The 26,326-nt window shown below is 36.0% G+C and overlaps 1 protein-coding gene across 2 annotated transcripts in view; it reads right to left on the reverse strand.

The window, feature by feature from the left end:
• Nucleotides 1–236: 236 nt before the first annotated feature.
• The window catches only part of LOC125841175 (uncharacterized), a 122,493-nt gene continuing 96,403 nt past the window's right edge, over nucleotides 237–26,326 (reverse strand). The window contains exons 2-10 of one of the 2 annotated variants that reach the window (XM_049520240.1): nucleotides 9,865–10,018; nucleotides 8,950–9,030; nucleotides 7,224–7,273; nucleotides 5,561–5,638; nucleotides 5,259–5,316; nucleotides 5,031–5,080; nucleotides 4,670–4,778; nucleotides 4,523–4,584; nucleotides 237–477 (exon numbers count right to left, since the gene is read on the reverse strand). In XM_049520240.1, coding sequence (XP_049376197.1) covers nucleotides 435–477; nucleotides 4,523–4,584; nucleotides 4,670–4,778; nucleotides 5,031–5,080; nucleotides 5,259–5,316; nucleotides 5,561–5,638; nucleotides 7,224–7,273; nucleotides 8,950–9,030; nucleotides 9,865–9,948 — 615 coding nt within the window. In that variant the 5' untranslated portion in view covers nucleotides 9,949–10,018 and the 3' untranslated portion in view covers nucleotides 237–434. Of the gene's footprint in view, nucleotides 478–4,522; nucleotides 4,585–4,669; nucleotides 4,779–5,030; nucleotides 5,081–5,258; nucleotides 5,317–5,560; nucleotides 5,639–7,223; nucleotides 7,274–8,949; nucleotides 9,031–9,864; nucleotides 10,043–26,326 lie in introns of those variants that run through there. The other variant, XM_049520239.1, reaches the window with a different exon arrangement.

Genomic DNA, 26,326 nt, shown 5'->3' on the forward strand with positions numbered 1-26,326 from the left:
CTCTCAAAAACTACCAACAAGTTTCAGACTTCAAATAAATCTTTAATGATGCTTCTTCAAAGTTATACAATCCAGTATGAGAGGTGGGGATAATGCTCCAAATCAAATAAAAGGGTATTCACCAAGAACACACATCTAATTTGATAATATAATATGGTAAAATCAATTAATGACCGGAAAATAAAAGAGAAACTGCAGGGGAAAGGGAGGAGAAAACATGAATAGAGAGAGGCAACTGGGGAAGTTAATTAAGCTTTCAGTAAATTATCTAATAATTCCTCGGCATATATTGCAGGGGGGAAGGGGGTCTGGGGAAGTTAATGAAACTTTCAGTAAATTATCTAATCTGGGCATTTTTTGAGTTTATATAAGTTCTACCACAGTGTACATCATAGAGAAAGCACTATACTCATAAGAGCTGCATATATCACAGCTTATTCCACATGTGAAAAGCCTCCGCCAGTCTCAGCCTGAGTCCTGCATACATAGATGCCATCGTTTAGATGACTCATGGACAACAGGTAAATGCAAAAGAGAGCTAACGCCAAATTAGAGAAATTCAACAGGGGGCAGGGAAGGGGTCATAAGGGAGGTGCCAGGATTAGATTGCACCAGAAAGGAAAGAAGGGTGCAGCCTGATTGACATTTATACATGGGGGTGAATGGATAATAGTAGGTGAGTAGATTGTGCCAAACAACATATAATTTGCTCATTAGAAAAAGATCATAGAAACATGGTCAGAAACATTTTTATGCCTCAATAAATGCAGGACTTGCTCAGGTTAAAAGTACAGAAATTCATTCCAGGAAATGTGTGACATTAATTATGAGAGCATTGTGCTGACATTCTCATCAAGCCTAGCTTCCGGCAAAAAGGTCTTGGTTTTTGCCTTCTTTCTGTCAGCCTCTCCACCTCACTCATGTCAGAACTTCCATCAAAGTTACAAAAGCAGAAACAGAACCACCTTGTGGGGTTATCATGGAAAAATCGAAAAGATTTGGCATAGCCTATCGTTCCTTGCAGGGTTGACACCACACATTTGAACAGACAACTGTAAGGTCAGTGTCCCAAGACCATCTGCTTAAGCTACTAGCTGCTATGAATAAGATTAGTTGAAATTTTCTAGTAGTCTATTGAGGGATTTTGGAATGTTCTTTAAGATGATAATGAGTGAAAAGGGATTTATGTTCAATCAAACTGATCCCTTATCAAATGAAGAAGGGCATGAGACACAAGAGAATGATTGCGGACGAAGAGAAATAGAACTGTCAATAGATTGTATGTGTACTCACACTTATATTTCTTTCACAAGTTTGGGCAATATAGAATGGATATATTGCTGCTTTAGTTGGGAATTACCATTTCCGAATTAAATTACATAGATGATTGAACAAATAAAAGTTGATCGTAAGTGGTATGCTACATCTTTGTTCTGCCTCCACCAGATGCACGTTTTAATGTTTCCTCACACAAATCTGGACATGTCCCTTTTTTTTGTTTTTGTGAAGATTATAATTTATTGATGTGAAGGAGAAAACCCTGGTACATAAGATGCATATGGAAAATAGAGAGTTCTTCAGAGAATCAAATTTTCTTTGATTATCTTATATGCTCCAACAATATATGAAAAGTAGAAAGCTCTACTAGTACGTATACAAGTGTTTTCAACTCTTCTACACAATTCTTTTAGATATGAAAGTTTGGGGCTGGGTGGTGACTGGTGAGATGAGGATAAGGAGGGGTGTTCCATTACCGTGAATCAATTCAGATTCATGCCAGAGCGATCAACTACAGAAGTCATTCATCTCGTAAGGAGATTGGTGGAGTAGGACATGGTGAGGAAGAGGGGCTTACATACGGTGTTCATTGATTTAGAAAAGCATACGATAAAGTCTCTAGGGGGTTCTATACAGATGTTTGGAGGCTGGAGGTGTACCTGTATCATACAATAGGGCAATTAAGGACAAGTACGATGGAGCCAAGACTCGGGGAGGACAGTAGGAGGAGACTCAAAACACTTCCAAGTCGTGATGCGGTATCACTAGAAATCAACTCTTAGTCCGTTTTTATTCGCCTTGGTGATGGATGAACTAACGCGACATATCCAAGGAGAGGTGCCACGATGTATCTATTTGCAGGTGACATAGTATTAATTGATGAGACAAACGGAGTTAATGATGCTGGATAATTGGAGATAAGACTCTGGAATCTAATGGGCTCAAGTTGAGTAGGACTAAGACACAATACTTGAAGTGCAAGAACAGTGACGTGACTTACGAGGCAGATGTAGACGTGAAGATCGATACACAAGTCATCTCTAAGAGAAAAGGTTTTAAGTATCTTGGGTCAATAATCCAAGGAAATGGGGAGATTGACGATGTTGCACATCGTATTGGAGCTGGGTAGATGAAATAGAGGCTCGCATTCGATGTATTGTCTGATAAGATTGTGACACCAAGACTTAAAAGGTAAGTTTTATAAAGTGCTTGTTAGACCAGCTATGTTGTACGGGGAAAGTGTTGGCCGATCAAAAACTCACACGTTCAGAAGATGAAAGTAGTGGAAATGAGGATGTTGAGATAAATGTGTGGGCATACTAGGAGATATAGGATTAGAAATGAAGAAATTTGGGACAAAGTGGTAATGACTTCCATGGAAGACAAGATGATGAAAGCAAGGTTGAGATGGTGCAAACATGTGAATAGGATATGCAAGGAGACCCCACTGAGGAGGTGTGAGAGGTTGATCGTTCAAGGGAGGTAGAAGTAGGTTGAAGAAGTATTGAGGAGAGGTGATTAAACAAGATATGACACAAGTACAACTTATTGAGGACATTCATAGACAAAAGGATATGAAGGTCAAGATCCAGGATAGAAAGTTAGTAGGTAGTCGAGCATTGTCTAATTTTTCTTATCAATATTGTTATTATTACTCTCCTATAATCTTATTCTTCGATTTTTATTATTACTAGTTGCTTCCTTTGCTTCGGTTGTCGTATTAGTTGTTGCTATTGTCTTTTCTGACTCTTTTACCATGTTCATGATATTTTTTTCCCTTTTTTGTTTTCTAGAAGTAATGTAAATGTATATGTGGAGAAGTTTAAGGCTGGGCAATGCAAGTCAATGAAAAGAAGCACAGGGCGCCAGGCTAGTACACTTTCTGTTGAAAAGCTTAAGCAGTATCCACAGCCAGCAAAATATGTAACCACCTCATGCATTTAGGATTGAGAACACTAATACCCCCTCCACCAACTTATTTAATGTTATTTCTATTTTTGGGGGATATCTCAAAATATTTGACAGTAGAATCATTCCAAGTATTTCAGCTGGAATAACCATGTATCTGTGGTATTCTTAGTTCCTTAACAGTTAGAACAGCTATGTATCTGTGGTATTCTTAGTTCCTAAAAGTTGGAACAGTTATGTATCTGTGGTACTCTTAGATCCTAAAAATGTCCTCTTAATGGCAATAGGGGTGAGCGATTCAGCAAGCGCAATCAACAATGTCCCTACTCTGTTCTCCTTTACTTTAGGGGAGCACTAAAATGCAACTTCAATCGGATGCGGGTAATCAAATCCTGCCGTTGAGATGTCCATCAACTAATTAAATTATTTTGAACAACCTTTTTGATAAGTAAAAGTAATTCTGTTGAAATTATTTGAGCCAACTTTTACAAGTTTCAAGAACTAAAATTCATTTGATGAATAATAGTTTAAATTTGATGTGATAGTTTCTTCAGCCCTTTTCAACAATTACTATAGTGGCTTCTTCTTCCACTACTTTATATAATAAACAAATCAAACAAACATTTCAACCTCCATGATATCAAAGAATGGGATCGAGGCAGTTTTAGACATCAGGGATTGCCAGAGTAAATTTCATACTGATACAGTGATACTCAATATACAGTGATCTGACATCGGGGATTGCCAGAGTGAATTTCATACTGATACTCAATATGCAGCAATCTACCACGATTCAGATTCTCTCTAAAATTAGACATGATGACTACGTGAAGGAATTTTCTCTTAATAATCAAGATGCAACTTAATAATTCAGATCCTACCAGTGAGTGAAGCCATTTCAAAAAATCCAAAAAATAACTAATGTTGAATTTGCATTCAATGGAGCATGCCTGGGAAAATTGAGAACAAGCTGGGTTGTTGGCCAAGAATAGAGGCAGGTGGAGGAGAGTCCCAGCAAGCATTTGTAGACAATATGAAAGGAGAGGAATTCTAGGTGTTTTGAGAGCATAGAGAACAGTATGCAACAGATTAAGCTTAATTGCATCTTGCTACTGTGTTTTTGGTGTAATCAGTTACTTTTAAATGATCCTGTCTCTATCATTGATGCTTTAGACTCATTATAGACATAGGATCATAGAATCATAGATGTAGGTAGTACTTTGTAAATATGGGGCTGCTACAACTCTTGTAAGATTCGGATTCTAACATATATAGAAAAAGTTGCCAGTTTCAAAAAAAAAAAAAAATCTTTATAAAAGGGAAAACAGTAACTCACTTGTGATCAGAGGGGTTAGGCATAATCTCATAAACAATATTTGCAACAACATCCCTCTTCATCTGTACACAATTATTTTGGAAGCAAATCAAGATAAATTTCTGAAGCAAGTTACCATGGAATTCAAACATATTTCACTATAAATACCTGTGTGGCTTCTCCTTTCAAGCCAATATACTGTATTCGTGTTGTATCAGCACCAAAATTATCAGGGAAATGCAAAGTGATATTTCCCACACTTTGAAACCTGGAATACCTGAATGGATATTAACAGACAGCATGAGACAACCAAAATAATCAGCCAGAAAATAAAAAACCTTCTATAACAGTACTCTGAACAAATTTGCTCAAAGTAAATATAAGAAATATTATATTAAAATGATTGTACTTATGAAATATAAATGTCCATGTGTGCGCATGCATGCATTGGAACAATTCCGAAATTGCAACTACAAAATTGACATAAAGACTATGCAGCAGCAATTTTATGGATAAAGGAGCAAAATACCTCGTCTGGTACTCTAAAACTCCTTGCAAATTCTCAGCTAAATCCCATTCCTTACAAGTAAAATGAATATCAGAAAAAGTGGTTGGTGGAGGAGGAGAGTTATGTTCAAGGCCTCAAAACTTTCAAAAGCTAACTTAAGAAGATACCTGAACAAGACTTAACAAAAAGAACAAAAGATATACATATACACACACACACACACACATCAAAAACAAACTATACAAGTACCTGAATCGCTTGCATAGATTGAGCATCTGAAAAATCAATGCCATCTCGATTGACGAATCTGGATGAATTGCAAAAGTGTGTTAAGAGGACACGAAGATAGAACTTCTAGCATGCATGCGTATTGAAAGAAGTATATATGCCTGGGATTTCAAGAAATTTGTTGCAAGTGCAAGCAGCCTGAATGCGCTAGCCAAAAGAAAGGGAACATATACAAGATCCTCTCCAGCTACAATCTACTGCTCAACAACTTTACCAGCAACTTATGGACTATATAATGCAAGAAGCGTTAATAATATACTCACGCCCTCATCTTAGATGGACTTGTTCCATCAGCACCACCAACAATTGCTATGCTCTTGATTTTAACATCTGCTGTGAACCTATCATGATTAAAATCAGCCAACTATGAATGTCAGATGATAGTAACATGGAGGTGCTGGATGATTAAGAAATGACAATCAACATTTACAGACACACTTTTCCGTTCTCAAGCCACTTTCAGTTCCCCTATTTCGGCAACATGATCACACGATTTGATATTACCTTTTTTTGACAAGTGATGACGAATTTTATTATAAGGATATCAAGCACTAAGCTAGTGCTACAAAATATAGTTACATATTGTGCAGTTCCTCAATTCTATCTAACATAGCATCGAAGCCTTGTCCAAACGCTAGGTTGCACCAATAAGCTAGCAAAGGAAAAGCTCCAGATTTAAGGCTAAGAATGTTTCCTTTGTGGCCTTAAAAAATTCTGTTGTTCCTTTCTGTCCAACCAGAAATAATGCTGTAGAGAACCATTTAAATATCCTATTGACTGAGCCAAGTTAACTTACGTATAAATTTCTTTTATTCTAATCGAAAAGAGAGCTAATGCCGGGATAAATGAGTAATAAGAGACAGTAACTTTCATGCTACATGCTATGCAAAGCAATCTAGCCCTAGACAGTCTTTTAAATTGAAAGAGGAGAGGAAAGGGGTACATTAATTTTTCTCAGTTGATTTTGGGAGCAGATAAGCTGGCAGAAAGAGAGAAACGGAGATAAGGCAGAAGGAGGAAAGGGGTATGCTAACTTTTCTCAATTAATTTTTGCAAGGAGATACAGGCAGAAAGAGAGAATGGAGATATATGCTGGTGAACAAAGTGTTATGTTTCGTTTTCCGAGTCTACATGTGGGTGAAGACGAGAAAAAGGAGGTACCTCAAGACAATGTTTTATAATGCCATATAAGACCTTCATATTATTATCAGGAGAAACACTTCATCAAGGGAACTAGTGTCAAATGACATTCATTCCTTTCTTTTCATTCACCAATCAATCCAAAAGGAAAAAATTGTTACTCCTCTCCCTCCTCAGCCCTTTTTCCATTTACTCTCTTTGTTTATAATAGAATTAGAACCAACCTTATAAAGAATCATCCTCTTATTATCAACAATATTTTGCTTTTGGCATCTTGTTCATCATCCAGAACTTCTAGACTTCGTATCAATTATCCCTCTCTAAAAGATTTTTCCTTCATTTTCCTCAAAGAAACAAGTGCTGCAGCATGAATCAAAGTAAAACCCTTTCTTACAGCACTCGTACTTTATCAATTTGGAGTATTATTTTTATTTTGTACGAGAACAGTAGATTCCAAACAAAGGACAGGAAAACACCTTAGGGGTGAAAGGATTGGAACAAACAACATCACACGATGTTCAACAAGAAAGAAAAACTTGTAATTAGGGAAATAATTAAAATAGGAAAAGCATCCAGAAAGTTTAGTACTTTAGTTTTCTATTCAAATTACACAGAAATTATACTTTCAAGTACTGAACATTTGCTGGGACAAGAGCCCTTTTTGAAGGTGACTGAGAGACATAGAGGAAAAGGAATGTCAAAATGCAGGGTGAAAGGAATGCAGCCCAACAGAAACAAACCAGATTGTTGTGCAAAAGCTGAATAAATAACAAAGTTGACACTTACGGAATGAAAACAATCAGTTCAGGATCACCTTCATTGCTTTCCAAGTGGCCCTGTACCAAAGAATAAATCAAAGAATAGAGACATCCAAAGAGAAAGAGAAAAGGACAAAGTTTTGCAAAATAATGGCAAGTTCATATATATATGAAACACACATATACAACTGTGTATCAAAAAAGAGTTCATTTTTTAACAACAATGGTTAGCACTCTGTCACCTTTGTTTAACCAATTTGATGAAAGACGATTGTTAGTTGCTACTATCAGAAAGAATATCACTAGCCATGGGGTATTCCTTGGTTTATAACCTTCCTCGGTGATCTCATGTTAGCAAGTTTAATGTTAGCGAAATAGTCAATGATCTCACTTTTTTTTATGACCGTGGTGTCTGGTTTTGATGCGACAATAAGATGTACTTTGTAAGAAGTGATTGTGTTGGTCGATTAATTTGTCACATTTTACTTATGAAAGATAGAGATTGGTATTAGCCTGGATACAACACATCATTCTATAAATCTAATTAGTATTTTTTACCAACTCAAACTTGAAGTGTCCTTGCTCCAAAGATAGTAGAAGATTTAATGATATATAAAGATCCAAAAATAACAAAGCACACCAGCAAGCAGCAAAACTCTATCCATCATACAAACCTATTAAGCTTACCCAAGAAGGGAGCAAACTTTGCTACCATTTGGTTAAAGTGTCTCACAGGTATTTGAAGAAACCACTTTCAAAATCTACTTTTGGATATTGGGGGAGGTTATATAGAAAGAGTTCTGTTTTTGAGGAAGAATAATGTTGCAAATTTGAACACATATGACTTTATACATCTTTTTATTTATTGGCAGACAACTTCTCTTCCAGCCCAGGTAGACTTCTCCATCTTGTTGATACAACCTTATGTTCTTACCAGAGTACGAAGAAATGAAAGAAAGTTTAAGAACATAGAACTAACAGAAAGTGGAGGCCTTGAATATGTAAAAAAAAAGAAGAAAAACAATAAGGATGACAATTTAAAACTACCTGAGACTATGAGACTTTTAATTACACTAACATCTAGTTGATGTTAAAAGCTAAGTTGCTCGGACTCTCCAAAAATGTTGCCGCACCCTTGTCGGATCCTCCAAAAATGCACTACTTTTGAAGGATTCGACATGCACCCGATGACAGTTTTGAAGAGTCCGAATAACATAGGTTAAAAGTAATAAGGTGAAGAAAGATTTACAATGTCAAGCAAACACTGTCGGCTAGATGCACTTGCACGTCGTTTTTTTTTTTTGAGAATTGGTAAACATCACTTACACATTGTTTTTATCATAAAAGCATCACATTTACGAAAGGATTTTCTCCTTAAATCAAATAAGTCTTTCAGATAAAGGTCAATCTAGAAAGCAAAATCCAAGGTACATATGTTAAGGCATATCACCACATATGCTAATAATACCTTGCAGAAAAAAGACCTTGTTTTTCCCCTATCTAATAGTAGGTTTAAAGGATATATTTAATTCCAACAAGCACCAATTAAAACATGTCTGTTCATTTCAACCGGATCACTATGATAAGAAGACTACTGAAACTATTTATCTTGGAAATTATATCTGAAAAAATTAATCCAATATATTTCCTGCACAGACTGAGTCATCACTACATAGTACAGACTACACGATAACAAAGTAAAAGGTCAAGGATTATGATTTCTCTAGATCCAGCCATTTTTTTACTAAAATTACCTCCGAAGAATTCAAACGCTGCTCCCATGGTTTAAAAACTGATTTGACACTTCCCGTGACAGCCTCATTCAAAGCAGACACCTTTTGGCAACACAAAAGGAAGTATAAGGAACTTGGAGAAGCTAACAAATCTATACATAAGGTAATGTGAGAGTGTGAAATTCAAGAAGCACAAGTCTGAAAATCCTATTTCTAACAAGGCAACCATAAATGACAATGACACTGCCATTTTGATTTGAAATTTTGTTCCATTTTGACAAGTAACTTCCCTTACAACTTTCTCGGTCCTTAGAACTATACATTTACAATATAAATGATCAATTACCCTGGCCAACAAAAGACCTCCAACACACCAAATTGCTTGTTAAAGGTATATAGTGACACTATCTTTAGAACCACTCAAGACTCATTCAATCAGAAGTTCTGTACTCCACTAAGTTTTCTATACCCACTCACTCCGAAACTTCAATTTTGTATACATATAGTGCTTAACAAAACAAAAGGCACCAAAAAACTCTAAATTGAGCTGTTCTATTACTACACGGGCTAGTTGCACTTACACCTAAAGGTTCCAACTTTAGATCAAAATAGATATACTAAAACAAGGGTTGTTCATTTCAATACAAATACTCAAAACCTCCCCATTCACCCAATTCCAACTAACTAAAACCCTACATGGGAACTGACACTATAATCCAGAAACCCAACAAAAAGCTAGCAGCTTTAATGTGTTGTATGAAATAATCGGATTGCAGTTCAATCAAGAATTGAAAAATCAACAACCCATTCAATCCCAAGTTGCCAAAATTAGTTCATCGGAACTGGGAATTTAATAAAGATTGAAAATCATCGGGAATCTTTGAATCTGAAGTGTAATAAACAACACAAAAACAGAAAAAAAAAAAAAGTTATCACCTTTGGAAGGTCGATATGCTTGAAGAGAGACCAATCAGAGGAACAGTTATGGTCGGCGCAATCGTGATCGTGCAGGCAAGCCATCCTTTGAGCAACAGATTTTCTCTGAATTCAAACGCTGGCAACTTTAGGAATATAAGTTACCCGATACAGCCTCTTTGTTTTTTGTTTCTTTTTTTCCCTTTTTCATTTTCGGACTTGAGTAGGAATATTTATTATTCCACATGGCTATCCTAAAAATTTCATCAATACATTTATATTGCAAATCTTTAGTCACAAACATAATTCTTTATGACCTCACATATTATTATTTTTTTATAAAAATATTTTAAAACTTGATATACAATATAATACACCTAATATATAAATTACATAAATCTCATAGGGTAAGACCCTAAATTACATCATATCTCTACTCTTTTCTATTTTATAAAAATCCTTAAAATATTAGTCATCTAGATACATAAATTTCATTCGAATACATTAATCGTGATACATTATAAAACTTGTTTGTTGCGTTTAATATGGAGTATTAACGTAAACTTGATTTTCTTTCCCACAAATCACGTAAAACTGATTTTCTTTCCCACAAATCACGCAAAACTGATTGATATCAATCCATTCCAATCTGTAACAGCTTCACAAAATTCAAAAATCAAATTTTCAACTTCTCCTTCAATTCAAAATCTTAAATCTCAAATCCACCATTGTAGATTATTGGAGGGATGGTTCAGATATATTCAATTGCTCTGATCCTTATAAGAAAGTTACGGCAATTGTGCAGGTTGTCAGGAACTATAACGATCCCCATATTTTGGCCGCGGCGAGCAATGGTTTGGAGGAAGCAATGAGTGGTCTAAATCGTCTGAATAAAAACAAGGCTGAGCAACCTGTTAGTGATGACACTTACTGATGAAATCAAGCTTAACTTATTTTTGTGTCTGTTGTTGATCATAGTATCATGTATTTTGCAATTCAGCTTTTGTGAACAATATCTTTTCTTGGTTTTGCTTTTGCAATAACATGATGATGAGTTTAACAGGTCGTGTTTTACGCTTGTTTACATGCTTGTGGCACCGGAAGATAATGACAACATCGACTTGAAATGACTCTGGATATTACTATATTGTGAAGACATGATGATCAATTAATTTTAGTTATTGTTTTATAGTTGTGTGTTGCAATGAATATACATACGACATATGATCAAATCGAATCCAGTCAATTCTTGCATTCGAGATGGATATATTACTCATGATACATTATTATTCCTAAGATATTTAGTAAATTGTTAAGTATTTCAATCCTACAGATACATTAGAGAAGTAAATATTGCTTGTAAAATGTTTGGTTTTATATCGAAACATTATTGTGCGATAAATATTAAGTATTAGATACATATAGTATTAGCTTGTATGAATGTACCATTGCAAAAGAATGGATATTTAGCAGTAATTTGGATAAATGTATCATTATAAAATAATGGGTATTTAGCAATAATTTGTATAAATGTATCATAGCCATTACTGTGTATTAGATTACGTGTAATTGAAAAATTGCATATCTTGTACAATCAAATTGTATATCTTGTACGATGGAAATAAAATGAAAATCACTCGATGGGATTGAAAAATATTACCGATACATTATAGAGTTTGATAAATGGCAAATGATACATTATACATTACTTACGTATCAAGTACGTTTGAATTGGACATGAAACCCACTAGTTGAAGTATCAACAATATTAGGTTGTGTATCAGCATAATAAATATAAATATGATACATTGCATAAAAATCACTAGTCGAATTATTAGCAACATAATGTTATGTATCAGTATAATAAATATAAACATGATTCATTGTGTAGAATCCATTAGTTGAAATATCAACAACATTAGAATATGTATCAGTATAATAACTATAAACATGATACATTGCATAAATCTCACTAGTCGAAGTATCAACAACATTAGCTTATATATAAGTATAATCAATATAAGCATGATACATTGCGTAAAGCATAGTCATTGTATCAGAAAGTTAAATTACGAAATAAAATAAATGAGATACATTAAAAACTTGTGTCTTTGATAGAGACGGGTGGGATAAGGCAGATCCGACTTTTCCCCCTTTTTGAGCATTTTTTCACAATAGATTTAGAAGTCAAAATCTTTCTTCATGAATAAAAATGAACAAACATTAAAGAGTGCAGATACATAATTTTGGTATTGTCTATATATCCTTTTAAATTTGCATACGATTGAAGATACATTATAGAACTTGATACATATAAATGATACATTCGGTAGTGTTTATGTATCAAGTACATTTATATTAAACAGGATAAACAAAATCAAAGATTCAACAATATTAGGGTTTTGTATCAATACCGTAAATATGAACACGATACATTGCATAACAACGAAAGTTACTATAGCAGTGATGTATGATAACACTAACAAATGCTAATTAAATGTATAATAAATTTGAAATAAAGGCATTATGTATAATTTTATGAATCAAAATCAACTAGATATATTAAAAATCTGTAACACCCCGTATACGAAAGAGAGAGACCTAGCAATTTTTAGAATTTTCAGGGGTTACCCACGAGGGTCATCCACGTCCCGTGGTTGGACCCACGCTCCTTGGGAAGCCTCGTAGATGAGGCCCCAAGAAAACTGCCTTAGGCAGTAACCACGGCTGGACCCACGCCCTGTAGATGGGTCCACTCCTCGTGGATGGGGCAGTGAGGCAGTTTTGGCGATTAACTTTAGGGGTAGTTTGGGGCTTTTCAGTTTTAATTAGGATTAAGTGGTGTCGTTTTACCCTAATCTAGACAAAAAGAAACCCAATTCCCTCTCAAATATTCTCTCTCTAGAAAGTGAAGAAGAAGAAGTGGAATCAAGCTAGCTAGGTCAAGTCAAGCCTCCATTGTTTCAAGCTTTGTGGGCATTGTAATTGAGGTATGATGATTTATTCATTCATGGATTCCTTTCATCCATGAAGCCCCATATTTCCCCCAATTTATAAGAAGAATTCCCCAAGTCAATCTAGGGTTTCTTCTAATGTTATGAGTTATGATCAAATAGAGTGGATTATGATTACTTATGATAGAATTGCATGATTTTAGCATGATTATACTTGTATCCATGCTTAACCTATGATTCTAAGGTGAATTTGATATAGTTGGTTTTTATGCCATGAAAGGGGAAATTGGGGGATTGGATGTGATCTTCTAAAATTGATGAATTACATTATAGATTGCTTGAGATTAAGCACATAGACATGGATATCTTAAGAGTAAATCATATAGACATGAATTGAATTAGATTAAAGTATATATGATGAATTATGATTGGTAGTGCTTGAGATTGAGCCTATATGATGATATGATTAGAATTGCGTATGAATGAAGCATGTGATTAGAATGTCTTGAGATCTAGGCATACATGATGATCATGAGAAGTATTGCTTTGAGAGTAAGGCTTGTGGTTATAAATGTGGAATTTCTAGGGCTTGAGAGTAAGGCTAATATGATGAACAATGAATGTTAAGTCTTTGAGAGTGAAATTTATGTGTATGTTGATTTGTATAAGGTATTGTTGTGGAAGGACTTTACCCACATGACATATATTATGAATGTATGAGATTATGCATGTTATTATAGAATCTATGTAAATGCTTTAAGAACACTTTGAGAGTAAAGTGTTAATGATTATGATATTATTGTTTTGTTGATTGAAAGGTTATTCTCATGAACAATTAATGAACAAGATATGAAAGGTTTTCTCACATAGAAAGATGCTAGGTTGAAAGGCTTTCTCACCTAATTGAATTAAAGGCTAAAGAGCCATCATAAATAGATCATGGGTGGTGATAGTTGCTCATGCATGGTCTAAAGAGCTAAGTTAATAATGTACCTTGAATCGGTAGGCCAAGGGTACCCTTTCATGAGTAACTAAAAAGACTTTAAAATGACATAAGTCTAGAGGTGATTCCCCAAGACCTTCATATGAGAAGGATGTGAGGTGATCTCCCATATTCCTAAGTTAGTAAACATGAGGTGATTACCCATGTCATGTGATGAGGAGTGTGAGGTGACTACCCTTAATCTATAACTCATAACGCAAGACAAGAGGTGATTACCCATTAGCCTTTATGGTTGATCATGGAGGAGAATACATATGGTTCTTATAAGATGATGTGGAGGCGAATACCTATATCATATCATGTTGGACATGGAGGCAAATACCTATGATCCTTGTAAAATGATGTGGAGGAGAATACCTATATCATATAATGATGGGGCATAGAGGCGAATACCTATGACTATACAAGTAAGGCAAGAGGTGAATACCCATTAGCCTTTATAATAGACATAGAGAGGTGAGTCTTCATGTCTTGAAAGTAAAGCAAGAGTAATGTGAATTATGCTATGATGAATAAAATGTATGGATTGTAGCTTGAAAGGCCTTTCATGATGTGTATGACCAGAGGTGATTCCCCTTGTCCATGAAAGATAAGCTAAAGATGAGAATAAAAGATGATGAATAAGAGCCTAAAGTGGTTTGCTTAGTATGGGTGAGATTTATGATGTCTTATCCATGCACTGCACAAGCATGCTTGGAGGTTACTTATGAAGTATTTCTCTTATGTTATGTTGATCTAGATACATTGATTATGCCTATGACTATGTTGTTATCTCTTATGCTTATAGCATATGTCTTATGATGATGTTTCTTATGCTTATGATATATGTATAATGGTGACTAATGCTTATGTTGATGATTTATGCTAGCCATCATATTTAGTACATCTTTGTATTAACGCATACTCTTACCTATATTCTTATCAAATGTAGGGTCCGACGATATTGACTTCCATCCCCATGGCTAGGATCTTAGTAGAAACAAGCAAGTGAAGATTTGGTGAGTCCTCATAGCATCGAGTATTTGACCACCTTTCATTTATGTCTTTCTTTTACCTTTAGAACTTTTGTATGGGCCATGTCCCAAGACTATTAATGTATTAGATATTTTGAGACAATGTTCCGCTTCATTTTATGAGACTTTGATTATATTGGAAAATGTTTTAAATTTCCACACTTTTCTATTATATTAGGTTATAATATGCTAAGTAGCTTGTATGTGGCCTCTCGGGATCTTATACGCCTTGTTACATCTAGGGCGTACCCTTGGGTTGTGAAAAACTTGGTAATCATAGCACAAGGTTTAGAATGGTTATGGGATGTCTCAAACCACGTCTAGTAGAGTCTTTTTCATAAGTGTGAAGCGCACCACATTTATGAATGAGAGGCTATTAGATGCTTATGATACTTCACTTCTTCATTCTCTAAGTCGTGCCATAGAGTTTAACTTTATTAGGTCTTTCTCCTAATCTGTGCCCGATGGTTTTCAGGATATGGCTACTATAAGGGCTAATGCTAGAAGGAATGAGGAAGACAATGAGGATCAAGAAGTTCCTCCCTAAGCTCTAATTGACCCTTTAGGTGGGAATGTGACTAATGCGGAGTTTAGGACGGCTTTTCAAGTATTGGATCAAGCCATGACGGCCCAAGCCATTAGAGAGGTGGTATCCTCCATGAACCTAAATGTGAGTACGACGGCGTCAAGAGTGAGGGATTTTATGAGGATGAACCCCCCAGAATATTATGGCTCCAAAGTTGAGGAAGACCCTCAAAGGCTTATCAACGAGGTCTATAAGGTACTTGCTATTATAGGGGTGACTCCGATAGAGAAGGTGGAGTTAGCCGCTTATCAATTGAGAGATGTCGCTCAAGTGTGGTATGATCAATAAAAGGGAGAAAGATTGGTAGGAGCGGGTCCCGTAGAGTGGGACCTATTTAAAGCGACGTTTCTTAATAGGTTTTATCCCCTTGAGTTGAGGGAAGCAAAGGTGCAAGAATTCATTAACCTTAGGTAATGTAATATGGGTGTTAAGGAATATGCATTGAGGTTTACTCAATTGTCTAAGTATGCTCCAACTATGGTGGCAGACTAAGGGCTAAATGAGTAGGTTTATGTCGGGCGTGTCCGATAAGGTAGAAAAAGAATGTCGTATGGCAATGCTCCTCTATGATATGGATATATCACGTCTTATGGTGTACGCTCAACAAATTGAGGAGGGAAAACTCAAGGAGGAGTCTAGGGAGGAAAATAGGTCTAGAATAGAGGATGATAATCCCTCTTATGCAAGGTCCGATGTACATGGTCGCCTTAGGTATAGACAAAAGTTCCTCGGGCAAGGTTTCTTAAACACTCCTAAGTTCAACTAAGAAAGAGTGTCTAACCCTAAGCCTCAAGGAGGTAGTAGTGGGGTTCTATTGCCAGGGTGTAATAAGTATGATAGAAGACATGTGGGTGAATGCCTAACGGGTTCCAATGTTTGTTTCAGTTGTGGTGAGTTGGGTCACAAGATAAGGCATTTCCCTACGGTTGCTAGAAATGAAGGGGATAGTTGTTGTAGGTCTCAACCCTACCCTTCATCCGGTCGAATTGGTTCTGGTGCAATGCTCCAAAGAAAAATAGTTTCTATGCTCTTCAAGCTAGAGGTGAACAAGAGTGCCCTCCAAATGTTGCTCCCGATATGTTTTTTATGCTTATTTAGATTCCGGTGTTGCTTGGCTTGTGTGGCTTGATAGACTTGAAATGTTAGACTTTGATATTGTCTTTAGTCTCAATGGGCTACATTATTGTTATGTGTTATTGATGGTAGAACCCGACTTAGTCTTTGTGAGTTTTGGAGTATATTGATGGATTTGATGAATAGGGTGTTTAAGTAATGCCTAGATATGTTGAATGAGTAGACTCTTCTAAAGGGTAGTAGTGCAATTCACCATGGTTTAGAATCATCTTGTATGATGAATGTGAAAGCATAGTGATAACTTGATCTGCCCTTAGAGTTTAAAGAAGCGGTGCTTAAAAAGTCCGTTTAGGCTTACTACCAAGGGGGGATATGGTGTGCTTAGATAGCAAGGTCATTGAATGTTCCTAATGTTCATGATTAGGGTTACTGGAAATTATCACCATAGGAAGGTGTAATGACTTTGGGAAGTTTAGTCCCCGTTTTGTAGGCCTACATGAGGTCTTGAGATGTGTTGGTAAGGGTGTTTATGAGTTAGAGTTGCCTAATGAGTTGGCATAAGTGCATCCGATTTTCCATGTCTCTATGATGAAGAAGTGTGTTGGAGATCCGACATTTTTAGATCTTTTAGGAAGATAGGGAGTTAATGAGTTCCTCATGGCTTGGTCTATGTGTGAAGCCATGTGTGTTTTAGATGTTTCCATGATTTCCTAATGTTGTGCATGTTCATGAAAAACTTGTATTTTGAAAGAAAATGAGTTTGCATGATTGATTTGTAGTGCATTGATGAGTTGCCTATAGACTTCATGAGATGAGTTGTGAAACATGCCTTAGCTTGGAGTTGAGAGATTCTTCCTTGGATGTATGATATGAGTATAGATTGCATATAAGCTCCATGATATTGTGTTGAACATGCTTTTAGTTTGGAGATGGTAGTTCCTCTTTGAACATGAGAAATGTTAGAATTTTAGGCATTTTTGGGTTGTTAGATATAGTTCCTACTTCCATGTGATGCATTGAACATGTTTAGCTTGGAGATAAAGTTCTTCCTTTGGTTATGTGCATTTAGATGAGTTGAATGCATGATGGGTTGCTAGTCTTGAGTCATCTCATTTAAGAAGTGCCTAGAGGGCCATTCGAGGACGAATGTTCCCAAGGGGAAGATATTGTAACACCCTGTATACGAAAGAGGGAGACCTAGAAAATTTTAGAATTTCCAGGGGTCACCCACGAAGGCCATCTACACCCCGTGGTTGGACCCACGCTCCGTGGGAAGCCTTGTGGATGAGGCCCCAAGAAACTACCTTAGGCAGCCACGACTGGACCCATGCCCCGTGGATGGGTCCACGTCTCGTGGTTCAAGCCATTTTTCCAATGTCTCAGAACCCCGAACCGCGCCAACCAATACAGGTCGTAGGTCAACCTATGCCCCATGGTCGGGGTCTCGTGGATGGGTATTGACACCCAATTTTGACCGACTTCTAACCCTTTTGGGAATGCTATTCGAGTAAATACGTATTTTTTAAAACATATTCGAGTTTAAAATTTTAATCAATTTTGTCTTAAAATTATATATTTTAGTATGCATGATTTTAAAAATTATTGTAATTATTATCAAATTATTTTTATCGATAGTTAAACTTGAAATAATTACTTTACTTAAATATTTTAAAATTTTAAATGTGTTTAATTATATAAAAATATTTTAATATATGTAGTATTTTATGAATAGCATTTTCTTAAGTTTTCTCCAAATCATTTAATTTTTATCCCATTTTGATCTAATTCCTTTCAATTCTAGCCTCTTCATAATCCAATTTATTGCAATTCTAGCCACCTCAATCCAATTTTTTTTTTCAATTATAGCCAATCTGATTTCAATCATAAAGAAACTCATCTTTTAATCTGAACCGTTCATCCTTCTTTAATAAATCTCGGTCTCTTATCTCAAAAAACGATCAACGGTCTGGATCCATCCAAGCTATTCTTTCCTATTGTAACCTGAAAGACCAAAAACCCCAAAAAAAATTGGCATTCTCTTTCTTTCCCTTCTCTCTAGTGTTGCCTCCTCCATCTCTCTCTCTTCGCCTCTTCTTTCCCTTCTCATCTCCGACCAGCAGCAAGGAGGACGAAGCCAGCAGCTCCAGCCGCTCCAAGCAGCGACCAATGAATGCCAGCGACGGCGAACGACAAGCTAGTCGCTCCGGCACCGACGCAAACAGTAGAAGCAGCCAGAGGCGGCGACGCCACCCTCCCCTCTCCACAATCCTCGATTTTTCCCAAATAAAGTCGAACAACAACACCAGCTCCAAACAGCAGCAGCTCCAGCCAAACAAAAACCAACAGGTAGGCGCATTGAGTACCGGCGATGCAACAGCAGCCGACTCGTCCCTTTCTCTTTAACCAGCGAAAACCAACAACGAGCAGCTCCAAACTTTCCAGGCCAGCAAAAGTCCATTCAGCGTACTCCGACAAAGTCAAGGTTGGGTTGACTCTAAATTTGAGAGGTTGATATGGTCAATGACGGATCTTCTCAGATCCGTCCAGGTTCGTTCTCCTAATTCAGATATATGATTTCTCAATTTGATATATGATTTTGCATATTTGTGTATTGTGAAAATGTAATTGCTGTGAAATTTCATCCCAAACATGAAACATTTTGATCTGTCAGTCTTGTTTCATTAGCATGTTAATATTTTATAGTTGATTGTTAGCATGTTTCATTTGAGTCTTAAATTGATGGAGCCGTTAATCTTCATCTTTAAGTGATACCTTAATATCTGCCTCTATGCTTGACTGATTTCGACTGGATTTTGCATTATAAATTTTTCAGTGCAAATTTTTATATGTTATTAATTAATAGTTGCTGTAAATTGATCCCTCCTCTCTTAATTTTTGTCCTAAACAGATTCTTACCTATCATATTCTTGGTAAAGTGTTGATTGTAATTCGTTTGTGGACGGATTTTACTCCCTTTGTTTAAGGAAATTATCAAGCTGTAATTCTGTTTGGCTTCAACATTTAAAATGGGATTTCGTGATTTTGTGACTTGCCCTTAATTTATTCAGTGTTGTATTTAGATTGTTACATGTTTATATATGGTAGAGAATGCTTAAATTGATAGGATAAATTATATGGAAAGATTTTGCTCATTCGGTAAAATTTAATAGATTTCACACTTGATTATATTTGGCAAAAAATAAATAAAAATAAAGACTGATTTTGGTTCCCTTGTGATTAAGGAAAACAATAGTATATTGATCCCTAAAATAATTCCTTTCCTTTAATTTGGCACCTCTCATCTAGTATATAAGAAAGGGCTTCTTATTCACTCTTGACTACACACACTTTTCCACTTACACTTACACACTTGAACAAATCTGAAACTCACTTCATGCTTTAACAAATATAAAAAATATACTCTCTGTTATCGTGTTGCTGTTGTGGTAAACTTGGAGCTTTCTTTTGTTGTGTTGTTGTTGTGGTTTGGAGATCTTGCTAAATACTTCATTGCTGATAAACATATTCTGCTTAAGTGGTAGGTTGTTTCACCCTTATTTAATTCTCGTTCTGCATTATTTTAATTATCGTTGTGTGTTTAAATGAATAAAAGAAAGCATTCAGGTCAGTTCTCTTTCTCTTTCTTGATATGTGTGATGTTATATACGTGATTTCATAGTCGTTGTGTTGTTATATTTGCTACTTGATTTAATGTGTGTCCTTTTTTCTTGTATATCTTAAAATAAATGATATTATGTGTCTTTGGCATTATACTTGTGTTTGTATCCTTTTTTATCCTTTAGCAGGTTTGAACACAAGTTCAAGATATGGAGAGTTATCATAGGAGGGAAACACTATTTAATTTGGGTTTTATATATTATTTAATTTCTATTATTGTCTTGTAATAATTTGTAAACTCTAATGCTCTATCATAGATGAAATGATTTGGTGGATCGCCTAGGGGGGGAGGGGGATTACGTGCTACTTGTTTATTTTATCATAACTTATTTAGAAAGCATTCCTATAGGATTGAGATTATTTGATAATTTGTGACATCGCTTTGGATCTAACTAAAACAAAACAAAATTACTATTTCTATTAATCCCATATCTTATTTAATTATTGTTCAAAGTTTATCACGTGTTTAAATGTTATTTGTCCGTTAGAATATAGTTAGTTGATTTGCATGACCACTTCTCCATTATAACAATAAATAATGCGTGATTGCTCATTGTTTCAATTAATTCAACCAAAGTTCCTCTTATATAATAAATGAATAAATACATGAATATATTACAATATGTTTTGTATTGAAACATTATGCCGTTATTAGATATCATGCCTATAGGTTTTTCTGAATATTATTATGATTTTCAGCATGTTCATATTTAGAAACTATGCCTATAGGAGCCATGCATACAACCTTTCAATCGCCTAGAAATCATGTTCATAGGCATAATTAAATAATTTTCAGCATGTTAAATAATTGAAATAAATCTATGCACATTTTCTGTCCACTGGTAAATAATTTCTGCAATGCATATATTTTCTGACACTAAAAATAAGATAATAAATTGCCCAACATGCTAATAATGTCTTAAATAAAATCTGTTTTTGTCCAATCTGCATGATGAAATTATTTTCTACACTTAAACACTTTTCTACTACTTAAAATCAATCCATTCTGCATGAATACTTGTTCCGCCACTTAAATTAATTTTCTGCATCTGCCACTTGCTGTCCCGATTAAATCTCGCTGGGATTAATTAATTTCTGCTCTATTTTGCCACTTAAAATTAGCTACTGATTAATTTCTGTATTTAATAAATTGTCTGCTACTTAAAATAAAAATCCGCATTAATAATCTGATCAACTATTGCTCTAAAAATTATGTCATGCATCTGTGATAATTTTTCTGCCACTTTAAAAATTAGTTAATAACTGCAATTAATTATTTTCTGCATGTGTAATCATGTTCTACCCTCTAAATTCAGTAAATATTGTTTGCTGCTTGTTTTGTATGCACACATTTAAACATGAGACCTTTTATAATTATGTGTGTTTACAGGAATGTTAATTAAAATCTAGAGGCCAACTTGAGATTTATGTGTTAAATGCTCGTCCTACTTGTTTTGCTTGGTGTCTAGGGGGCCTATTAGGAGCTTATCTTTATTTTTGTCTAAAACCATCCCAACAGTAGTCAAATGCCTCTTGGACGTTAAGCGGTGGCGCTAGGCACCTTTTAGGACAAAATGCATGTGGATGGTGGGGTATGGGTAGTTAGGACCTACGGAAATGATGACAATGCCTCGAGCCGTAAACGACAAACATTTGTTTTGTCTGTCCCTATATATAGAAGTCGATCACTGATCAGTAAAGTTGTTATTTTTAGAGTCTCCATTTCCTTTTCCCTTTACTTGCTTTATTATAATTGCTTGGGATAGTTTAATAAAATGAAAATTGTTTCGCCTATTTATTTGTGTATATTTTGTCTTCTCGCTTATCTGTAACTATTTGTGATTATATATTTAATATTAAGCCATCACCTAGTTCGCATGCTTAAATAAAGAATAAATGAAGCAATCTTAATTGTTGAATGTTAGTTATCATCTAGCAAGCATGTTTAATTAAATAACCAATAAATAAAGTGACCTTATTTGCTACGTGTAACCCCCACATAAATTGCATGAGATACGGTCGGGACCCATATTTGTGGATCTCGATGGATGCCTAACACCTTCCCCTTGAGGTAATTTGAACCCTTACCCGATCTCTGGTTCGTTGACCTTTAGTTAGAATTAGTTAGGTTAGATAGGTGCCCTAACGCACCTTAATTCGTTAGGTGACGACTCTTCAATCACCAAAACCCAAAAGAGTTATTAGGTCGTGTACCCAAAGCCCGTTTTGAGAAAAATGGGGCGCGACAGTATGACAACTCCGTTGGGGATATTAGGTTCTAACCATTGCGTGTTTCATGCTTTATGTGGGGTTTACTTTATTAGATTATTTCATTGTTTATTTGGGATTTGCCATGCTAAGTTGTTAATTGATTTCCGTGTTTACTCGCTTTCCTTATATAGTGTTTATTTTATGTTTAGTCCCTTTCCCACTTCCTTATTTGTTTATTTCCATGTTTCACCCTTTCCCTTTAACCTTATTTCAGTATTTCCATGTTTAATCCCTATTCTCTTTCCTTATTTGCTTAATTTTTCTATGTGTTTGCATGCTTATTTATGTATTTATTTATTTTCTGCTTTCTATAACTGTCTATATGTTACTACTTTCCATCTACATGCTAAATGTTTACTGCTTTGATAAACTAGCACTTCGCTAATACATCCCTCAATTGGGACCCTCTTCCTTTTAAAAAATAATAATAATTGTGATGTTGTGCATTTGCACCTCTCACAAATACTTTAATTCTCTTCAAATACCCATTATAGAGAGTAGGCAGATGCGTAGACGAAACGGATAATACTATCGGGAAACCACGAGCCTTCTTGCATAGAATCCCTTTCAAGTCTGTGTCAAGCCAATTCTTAGAAATCTTACTTAGGTCATACATGATGCATAAATCCTAGGTGATTTGACCTTTGGTGTCAATCCACATAATTAGTAGCCACATTATCGTCTAAAAGGCCCCAATACCCTTTACACAAATTACATGTTTATGTGTCAATGTGATCATAATAATTAAATTAATCTAAACTTTGTCAAAATGGAGTTTAGAATTTGTCTATGGTTTGGTTTACAGAGTCATGACATTCCCAAACCCGCAAATGATCGTAGAGGTAAACTACAAGCTAAGGAACTGGTAGATGAATATTAAGAGAGACTGCGAAAGAGAGATTCGTCAGTTGTTGGGCGGTCTTACCTACCTCATCTTTGTCATACCAAACCCTCTCCTGATTAGGGCCTTGCTAGAATTTTGGGACCCTGTGAGGATGGTCTTCAAATTCATGGATTTCAACTTGGCGCCAACGATTGAGGAGATAAGTGGTTTCATCGACCTGCCATACCATGAGTGTGAAATGATGGTACCATATAAGCCATTATCGAGGGAGTTTCTAAAAAGTCTGGGAATGAATTCAAATCCAACCTTGCCTTCTTTAGACCTTGGGTGGATTCATTTCGACTTTCTATATTCACGCTTTGACTGAGAGGATAGTTATTATTCTTTTAGTGATGAGTTTGAGTGCTCCGTCAAGAAATGGGAAACATATCGTCTAAATACCTTTGTCATTACCCTATTAGGATCCCTGGTTTTCCTAAAATAAGGGAGAGGATCGACACACGTTTGGGCTATGTAGTTCGAGATTTAGCTCAAAGAGAGGGCGAACCTAGGAAAACTATAGTGCCTATGATCGTGCCGGAAATATTGAGGAGTCTGTCAGCATGCGTCAACGGTAGAATGTTTTTCGAGGGATGCAACCTTTTGTTGCAATTATGGGCTATTGAACACTTCTACCTGCGGTCTGACGCGGTAGACATCTTTCTTGGTTATGGCAATAAGATTGATAATCATCCAAGAAAAATGGTAGCTTTCACCGCCCCTATAGGATTCGTAGACTGGCAGATATTTTTGATAGAGCTCGAAAGCTGCCGTATCCAATGGAAGTTCTATTGGTTCCCCACCACTCATGCAATAATAAGAGGCGATGACCGATACTTCATTGAGCTTATTGGCTTAAAGGGCGTTCAACCATACGTTCCTCTTCGAGTATTCCGCCAATTTGGGCGAACTCAAGTAATACCACTCCGGTCTGACATGGAATAGTTTAAGTATGAATTTGAATTAGATAAACCACAAGTCCACAACATACTTCGAAGATGGGAGCGGGTGTTGACCATTCCTATGGGTGCACGGCAGGCCTTATGCACATGTGAGTATTACCTATGGATTCTAAAAGAGGTTAAAGACAGATTTGAGTAGGGAAGGATGTTATGGGGTCACTGATGAAAGAGAAAATATATGGGCACGCAACGTGCTGAAGATCGGACATGAAGTCATTCTCTTAACAAGAAGTCAATTGGCGCCAAGCTCTTAGAACCGATATCTTCAAGATTTCAGAATTTAGGATGACTTTCCCATTTGTTACCCCGTTTCCCTTAGTTTTTTTTTCAATTAAGATGTATTGTTCGAATTTTATAATAAATAAAGTTTGTTTATTTCCTCTAATCTAAACTCCAAATTGTCAAATAAGGCTTGAATTAATTATTGTGCATCACTTATATGTCGTCTTAGGTCTACCTCTGGCACAACGAGGCTCCTTGCATTTAGGGTGTTTATCTTAAAACAATGTGTTTGTTATCTCAATTTATGCAACGCTATAACTTGAGTTTCTTTTGCTTTTAGTTTTGTTTTTACCCTTCCCCAATGGTTGATCTATAGACCATGGTTTACCAGACGCGATCAAAGGGCGCTCTTCCTTCTCTTCCAACTGAGAATCGCAAAGGAAAGAGGAAAGTGACTAATGAGAAGGTTATGGGTAAGACTATCAAAAAGAAGCATCTTTCAGACGAGTTGGTCTTAAGCCTAGAACATAAAATAAAGAAGTTAGAAGAAGAGGTGTCGGATATGCGTGAATGGGCTAAGTTGTTAGTCTCTGTCAATCCCATTTTGAAAACAGACATGGATAAGCAACTTGTCACAAGACAAACCACCTTCCAAAATAACCCTCCACTAACTTACCCTACTCTTTATCCTTAAAACCAACCTAGCTCAATTCATATGCCTCCATATCTCCCTCCGTGCCGGCAGAATCCCATCACACAGGCTACTCGATATGAAACGCCTCTGCACCAAGTCCCTTGGTATCGCGCACCTCTTGAAATTCCTACATCCCAAAGGTCTCCTCTACCATATCAACAACCAGCTTTTCCTGTCCACAATGTCAAAATACTCACTCAACCTCATATTTGCAAAAATCTATTCAATACTGAGAAGAATTCTATCAAAATTTATGCTTCCTTAGCTGAACCCTTCGACCAACTCTATAAAAGGCTTAAAATGGCTGGCTGTGTGACACTTATCCCTGCCAAGAATCCAGATACTCAATCCAAGGGGTATGACCTAAACGAGATTTGTGACTATCATTTAGGGATGAAGGGACATACTACTGAAACATGTCGTGCTCTAAGAGGCAAGATTCAACAACTGATTGTGCCAAAGGAGCCCCAAAAGTGAACATGTCGAAGTCATCTGAAGAACTTTCCAATAAAGTCTTATGCCATTTAAGCTTAAGTTTTCTACATTCGTGTTCCATCAAGTTCTGACAAGGAAAGTACCTGTGTTACCATATGGGCAATAAAGTTTGGCCAGAATCTGTCTTTTGGTTATTGCTTAATATGCGTTGTTTAATGTCTTGAATTATGCTCTTTGTATTTGGCACTACGTCAGACCTGATTCCCGTTTAAGAAGGGATACGTAGGCACGCCTATAGAGTTCGGTCTTATCATAATAAAAAATTCATTTTTCCTTTTGACTGTGTAATTGGGGCAGAATTTTTGAGAGGGTCTCAAAAATTCCATCAAAAGGACATTTTCTGGCAAGTGATGATACTGGGGCAGAATTTTTGAGAGGAACTAAAAAATTTCTTCAATAGCATTTCTTCTCGCAAATCAGTAACTGGGGTAGAATTTTTGAGAGGGTTTCAAAAATTCCTTCAAAAGCATATTTTTCTTGCAAATCAACACTGGGGCAGAATTTTTTAGAGGATCTCAAAAATCCACAGCAATCAAGCTACAATCTACAACAAAAAATCACAATAGCAGAAGTTCTACACTGGGGCAGAAAATTTTGAGGGGACCTCAAAATTTTTTATAACACTTTGAAGGACATTCTAGCAGACGT

Source organism: Solanum stenotomum, chromosome 10 (assembly GCF_019186545.1).
Source record: "Solanum stenotomum isolate F172 chromosome 10, ASM1918654v1, whole genome shotgun sequence".
Classification (NCBI taxonomy): Eukaryota; Viridiplantae; Streptophyta; class Magnoliopsida; order Solanales; family Solanaceae; genus Solanum; species Solanum stenotomum.